This window comes from Alligator sinensis, unplaced genomic scaffold (genome assembly GCF_000455745.1).
Source record: "Alligator sinensis unplaced genomic scaffold, ASM45574v1 scaffold672_1, whole genome shotgun sequence".
Lineage (NCBI taxonomy): Eukaryota > Metazoa > Chordata > Crocodylia > Alligatoridae > Alligator > Alligator sinensis.
In genome coordinates, this window is record NW_005842830.1 from 354,058 (window position 1) to 360,676 (window position 6,619).

The following is a 6,619-nucleotide window of genomic DNA, read 5'->3' on the forward strand; positions in this document are numbered from 1 at the left end:
AAAAGTAAAGATATTTTAAGGGTGTTTCAAAAAATAAATTAAGATTTTGCCTCAATTTGTAATAAGGATGGTTGATGTTGATAATGGGGACTAACGTGAATGAGGGTATGGAAATGACCAGAGCTGAAGAGATACAAAAATCAAATAACTTAATATAAAGTCAGATTTGCCAAGGAATTTGCAGGTCTGGTAGCAAGATTTTTGTAATAATCTGTCAAATTGGGGAGTGATGCCTTCTGCTAGGACTATAGCAAATGTAAGACCTCACTTATAGAAAGAAGACAAATGTTTCTGTGCAATGACAAACTCATTTATCTGACTGTCACGGCGGGGTCCTACAGGAGGGCCGTGATCTCCTTAAGGCCCCCTCTCCATGGCAAGTTGGCCCAGGGGCACCCTCTATTTCTCTCCTGCCACGTCTTTGATGGTTTAAATCAGTTGGGAGGCTGCCTCACGTCTTCTTGGACACGGTCCGTTGTACCCTCTGGTCCTGTAGACTCCTGGACCCCTCGTGGGTCTTGTCCTGCAAACGGGTGCTTCAGAGCACCCTAGCCTTATGGGCTATGCATGGCTCCAACCACCCCTTATACCACGCCCCAAGCCTCGCAGTGGGAATGGACATTGGTCTGTCTCTCTATCTGCACTCATGCCCGTTTCTTGGGTCTCTTCTGTATTGCTGCCCCTTTCTCGGGCCGTCTCGATATCACCGCCCCCCCCGGGGCTCTGTGCCCAGTATGGGCCTTCTCCGCAGTGCTGCCGCCTTCTTCGAGGCCTCCCATGGTGCTGCCCTCTCTCTGGGGCCTTCTCTGTATAACAGCCCCCTCTCGGGGCTCTCCGGTAAGCTGTCCCCTTCTCTGGGGCTCTATGTGCCTGTACTAGGGCTTCCCAATAGTGCCTCCTCTCTGGGACTTGCCACGCCCACACCGAGCTTCTCAATAAGGCGCTCCCCTCTTCGGGGCTCGCCGTGCCCACCTTGGGCTTCTTAAAATGCTGCCCTCCTCCTGGGGGCTCGCCGTGCCCAACTTGGGCTTCACAAATGCCCCTCTCTGGGGCTGGGGTCTATGCACCCCACAAGCTGCACCCTTACTGGCGCTGGGATCCCCACGCTACTGTGGGTCTCCTATGAGTACGCTGCACCCTTCCTGGTGCCGGGGACCCCACGCTGCCGTGGGTTCCCCCTGAGGCCTCCTCCAACCCCTAATAGCCTCACCCTAGCCACCAGTGTAATAAACAACCACAAAACAAACACAAGCCTCTTGGCTACAACATAACGTAGAGCCGCTCAGCTAAAACAACATTGCTCCAATGTCCCGGAGCCGCCATCCTTTACTCGGCTTGAGTAGTACCAGCGGTTCTCGCATCTTAGCTTCAGGAGCTCCTCTCTGTCTGGCTGCTGGCAGGGAACTGCCAGTCTGGCCTCAGCCCTGGGCTTTATGAGGGCCAGGCCCTGCCCCTTCCGGTCAGCTGACTTCCTGGTTGCCCCGGGCAACCCACAGCTGTGCTCCTTCTTCCCTGCCAGGGCTCTCTCCCTGGCAGTTTCCCCTCTCTAGGAGCAGAGCACCTCCGTGTTCTGCGACACTGACCACAACAGTATGCGAGATATAAGAGCAACTTTTGAAGGAAAGAATAATTTAAGATAAATTGAAATTAGGATAACATGAAAAGAGTGTTACCAAATGTAGGTCATGCCAGATTAACCCTTGTCTAGTTCTGTGATGTGATAACGTATTTTCTAGCTGAGGGAAATGTGGTAGATCTGTTCTGTCTCACCATCAGTAAAGCATGTGATATGATGCCACATGGGAAATTATTAGTTCAGCTGGAAAAGATGGGAGATTGGTACAAGAACCATAAAGCATGTAAGGAACTGGCTATAGAGAATGAACCAAGTTGTGCTGAGTAAAGTGACTAAGGACTTAACTGGAGAGGATGAAACAGGTTGTGCTGAAGGGGGAACTATTAGGAAGTTATTTATGGCATTGCTCATTAATCACCCTTGGGACTTGATGACCCAGGAGATCCTGGCCTACTAATCCCATGCCCTAGCTTCCTATTAAAATATTACAAAGTTAAAAAATAAAGATTAAAATATAAGCCATGAGTTCTTGGTTTCCCTTTCTTGGTGTCCCCTGAAGTCTGGTGTCTTAATTTGGATCCAGTAGATTATGGAGTGAAGCACAGAGGGAAAATAGCCTGTAAGCAGAAATTGAATGAGCACTCAGCTTTGGCTGCTTCTATTATAATACTAGGCAGTACCATTAGAGCTATCTTGCTGTATTCCACCACTCATTGCTTGCAATTGTGTGTACGAGAGAGAGAGAGAGAGAGAATTATGGTACTGGGTATAGCAAAGTTCAAACCAAATGGGACATGCTTTCAAATCAAATTTGACACTTTTTGCTTAAGCTAAACTTCCACGGAAGTTCGTGTGAACACCCCCTCAATAGCATACATATATATTTTGGCCCTGTTTTATAGTGAAGTACTAAAACAGTTGTCTCTTACTCCCAGTAAATAACTGCTGGAGGGGGGATGGCTTGGTCTTTTGTTTCTTCTTTTACTCAAGAACTCCTATTGACATCAGTAAGAGCAGCTGACTTGCTTAGAGGAATTTGACAGGTTAGCCACTGTTTGGATGCCCTGGGACGCACCCTACACACATTAAAAGGTTCACTGTGGTGCACAGTTGATCACAGCACCATTTCATGGCACCTGCTAGGAGAAAGGCTATCTGTCACATCATCTCATCAATTGCCACTGGTATGGTTCCAGTGCAGACAGCAAACAATGATATAACAACAGTGTCCATGCTATTAGCCCTCAAAGAACAGTGAATCTCAACCAGAGTGCCGTGCAATATTAGTACTGTTGAGTGTGTAAACACCTGTATGTGATTCATAAGATAAACCCAGAGATTTAAAATAGGTATCCGTAATGTCAAAAACATTCTGACCTGTTGTGGCCTTTCTGAGTTCTTTGCAACCAAATAATTGCTTTATTATTCATCCAAAGTAAAGAGAGAGAGAGAGAGAGAGAGAGAGAGAGGGTGAAAGCTAATGTCTAATGATTTCTGAGGTACGCCTTAAGTCTAAAAGGTTGAGAACCACTATCCTAGATCAATCTCAGAATGTGCTTCCACACTGTTCAGTGGTGACACTATTGACAGCTTGAGGCATTGATTCTGTCACCTGTGTGAAGCTGGATGCATTCCGGCCTATAGTCAGTCTTTGCTGGCCTTCTTCCTTCTAGCTGCTGATTACTCAGTTCAAGGCTGTGATCATTCAATTGCCCAGATAGCTAGTTGTACAGTAGTCATATTTTTTAGACTGGAATTCATTTAGCTTAAAATTGTTTTTACCTGCAACAATATTGAAGAAAAACTGCAAACATTAGTAAACTTTCTGTTTTCTATAAAGTATTTTGTAACATGTTTTTATTGAAAATATCTTTGAAATTGCTATTAAAATCATTTACCTCAAGTCAAAGTAGTAATAAGCAAAATCAAACTGTATGTTCACTTGGGAGCATTGTTATAATGTTTATGGTAAAACTTACAGGGGGAATTTCTTTAGTGTTGTAAAGTAATTCTAGAAAAGGAAAATGGGTCTATTTAAAATGTAGAAACAAAACCAACTGTTTTGAATTTTGAATTTTTCCCTAAAATTACTTTTTCATAGTTAAAAATGGTCTAGGTATTTACTTGTGGTTCTGTCTTACTTCCTACTTCTGAAGATTCAAAATCCCCCAAGGAAATGGTTAAAAAGTTACAAAAATACTAGTAAGAGGTGTAAAAAATGTTTTTATTCCTAATGAGAGTGTTACTTTGTATTTTAGTAGGGACTGCAGGACAGTGAAGATCAGGGTCCCATTGTGCTATAGCAGCAGTTCTCAGCTAGGATGCCAGGATACACCAAGGTGCTTTGTGATCCTTTCAAGGGTGCCACAGAGTGTTATACAATGTTAGCAAAGTTAGATGTGCAAACATGAGTCACAAGATAAACCTAGACATTTCAAATAGGAATGGATGGCATCGAAAACATTCTGACCTGCTGTGGTCCGTCCGAGTTCTTTGCAATGGAAGAATTGCTCTATTATCTTTCTGTAGTAAAAAAAAAAAAAAAATGAAAGCTAAGAGCTGATATTTTCTGATGGGTGCCCTGAGTCTATCGTTTGAGAACCACAGTGTTGGGGTGGGTGTGGATAGGTGTGTTAGGGGGGTATGCACAGAAAAAGAGAGGAAGAGTTAGTGAGTCAGTGAGTGATTGAATGAGGGTATATATTATATGTATGTATGTGTATAAGACAATCCCAACCCTGCATAATTTACAATACAAATAGGAAAAATAAAGAATGAGAGAAGATCAGTATTATTATAGCCTTCTAAAGTTGGACAATTCAATCAAAGAAAAAATAAGTGATTTGCCAGTGTTCAAACAGGCAGTCTGTTGCAGAGCAGGAAATTTCATGTAGAGTTCCCACATTCCAGTTAGGACAACAACTGCAAGACGTCTGGGGGGGGGGGGGGGGGGAGGGGAAAGACAAAACAGACTAAAATCACTTGCTATTCATCAACCACATTATTTCTATGTGTACCTGTGTCTGGCCCTCAACAGCCTCTCCCACACTTCTGAGATCCAAGAAAGAGAGACTAAGCATCTATTAGCTAAAAATCATACCACAATTATTTTCCTAGACCCCCTACATTATAATGTTACATTGAAAACATTAAATTGAACATCTAAGCATTTCTTGTTTCATTCAAAACCAGATGGCATTATGACTTTTTAGGGCAAATATGTAGCCTAATCTGGCAAAATTTAGCTTAAAAATTCCCATTGAGCCTCTAATATCAGTGGAAGAATCAGTTTACAGTGTGTCTGTTGATCAGGATCAGTTCCACTATAGCACTAGAGAAATTAACAGAAGTGCAAGGGATTGATTCTGCAGGGTACTTAATTGTTTTGGTTAGCCTGTATTCATGGGCTTGCTTAGGTGTCTTTTTTTCCCCCCGTGTTTTATTGGGAATATCTACAAGCTATAAATGAGTTCAGCTAAATGCAATGCTGCATCTCTCATGTGCTACAGTGGGTTGAGGCAGCTAGGGCATGAGCCTAAGTCTGATTGATAAAACTCTTTCGAATGGATGTGCCCCCTTTCAGAAAGGGAGAGCCTCAGCTCTCTGGAGGAGCAATAACTGTGTCTAAGTTCCCTCCAAATAAAGTTTATTTTCTACCTATGGGGACCTTTACCATCTTTAATTGTCCCTCAGCCTGAAGAAGGGTGTGCCCAAAAGCTTGCAAAGAAAGATATTTTTAATTGCGATTTCTTAGTTGGACTATCATCTCTGAACCAAGAGTTTTAGAGTTTTGCATTTCTTTAAGTCCCCTCCAAGTACAAACAACATCCAAAAGTTCCATTATTTTTAACTTAGCAATAGTATGTAGTGCTCCACCCAGGAGCTTCTGCCCAGTGGTTAAAGCCAAAGCTTATTGCTGGGCAGCTTTCCTGCAAGAAATGCGTGCCCCTCCTAACCTTGGGTTGGCACTAATGGCTTGGGTCACAGGAATGGCATGTTGGAAAGCGGGAAAAAAAAAAGGAGCACGGACTCTTCTGCAGATATTAAGCTGGCTATTTGGAGAGGAACCGTTGCCTTTGAAATCCCTCTGTGGAGCTCTATACTTAGCACCAAGGGAGGAGGGGAGTTTCAGCTGCAAGCCCTGCTGCTTTGTCTCAGACCCCTGCTCGCCCATCCAGTGAGGGTTTCCACAGCCAGGGCTGCCCGCTGCAAGGAGCCCCGGGCCGAGCCTGGCTGCTCCCCTGCTCTCTCTAAATAGGAGATGTTCTCAGGACAGCACCCAGGGGACTGGCTGGAAGCAGATTTGGAGGGTGATGCACCGCGACAGCTAAAAGTTGGATAGAGTTTCAGCAGCTACTATATATAAAGCAGGGAGACTTATGTCACTGCACTAATTAAATTCCTTCGGGGGCTTTTCTGAGCCTCTCGCCCCACTGCAAGAGGCAGAGAGGCCGAGGGCAGAGCATGATGATGGACCTTTTCGAGACGGGCTCCTATTTCTTCTACTTGGATGGCGACAATGGAGCCCTGCAGCAGCTGGAGATGGCCGAGGGGTCCCCCCTGTACCCGGGCAGCGACGGCACGTTGTCCCCCTGCCAGGACCAAATGCCCCCGGAGGCCGGGAGCGACAGCAGTGGCGAGGAGCACGTCCTGGCCCCCCCGGGGCTGCAGCCCCCGCACTGCCCCGGCCAGTGCTTGATCTGGGCTTGCAAGACCTGCAAGAGGAAGTCGGCCCCCACGGACAGAAGGAAAGCGGCCACCCTGCGGGAGAGGCGGCGGCTGAAGAAGATCAACGAAGCCTTCGAGGCTCTGAAAAGGAGGACCGTGGCCAACCCCAACCAGCGCCTGCCCAAGGTGGAGATCCTGCGGAGCGCCATCAGCTACATCGAGCGGCTGCAGGACCTGCTGCACAGGCTGGATCAGCAGGAGAAGTTGCAGGACATGGGGGGAGAGCCCTTCGGCTTCAGCCCCAAGCAGGGAAACGTAAGCGCGGCGCTGCCCCCCAGCTCCGTGCGGACCCGCCCCCCCCCGCCCCTCCGGGGG

At 46.2% G+C, this 6,619-nt stretch overlaps 1 protein-coding gene across 3 annotated transcripts in view; it reads left to right on the forward strand.

Moving 5' to 3' along the window:
* Positions 1 to 5,716: 5,716 nt before the first annotated feature.
* The window catches only part of MYF6 (myogenic factor 6), a 2,194-nt gene continuing 1,291 nt past the window's right edge, over positions 5,717 to 6,619 (forward strand). The window contains exon 1 of one of the 3 annotated variants that reach the window (XM_025191545.1): positions 5,717 to 6,559. In XM_025191545.1, coding sequence (XP_025047330.1) covers positions 6,041 to 6,559 — 519 coding nt within the window. In that variant the 5' untranslated portion in view covers positions 5,717 to 6,040. The remainder of the gene's footprint in view (positions 6,560 to 6,619) is intronic. The other 2 variants (XM_025191546.1, XM_006035393.2) reach the window with 2 other exon arrangements.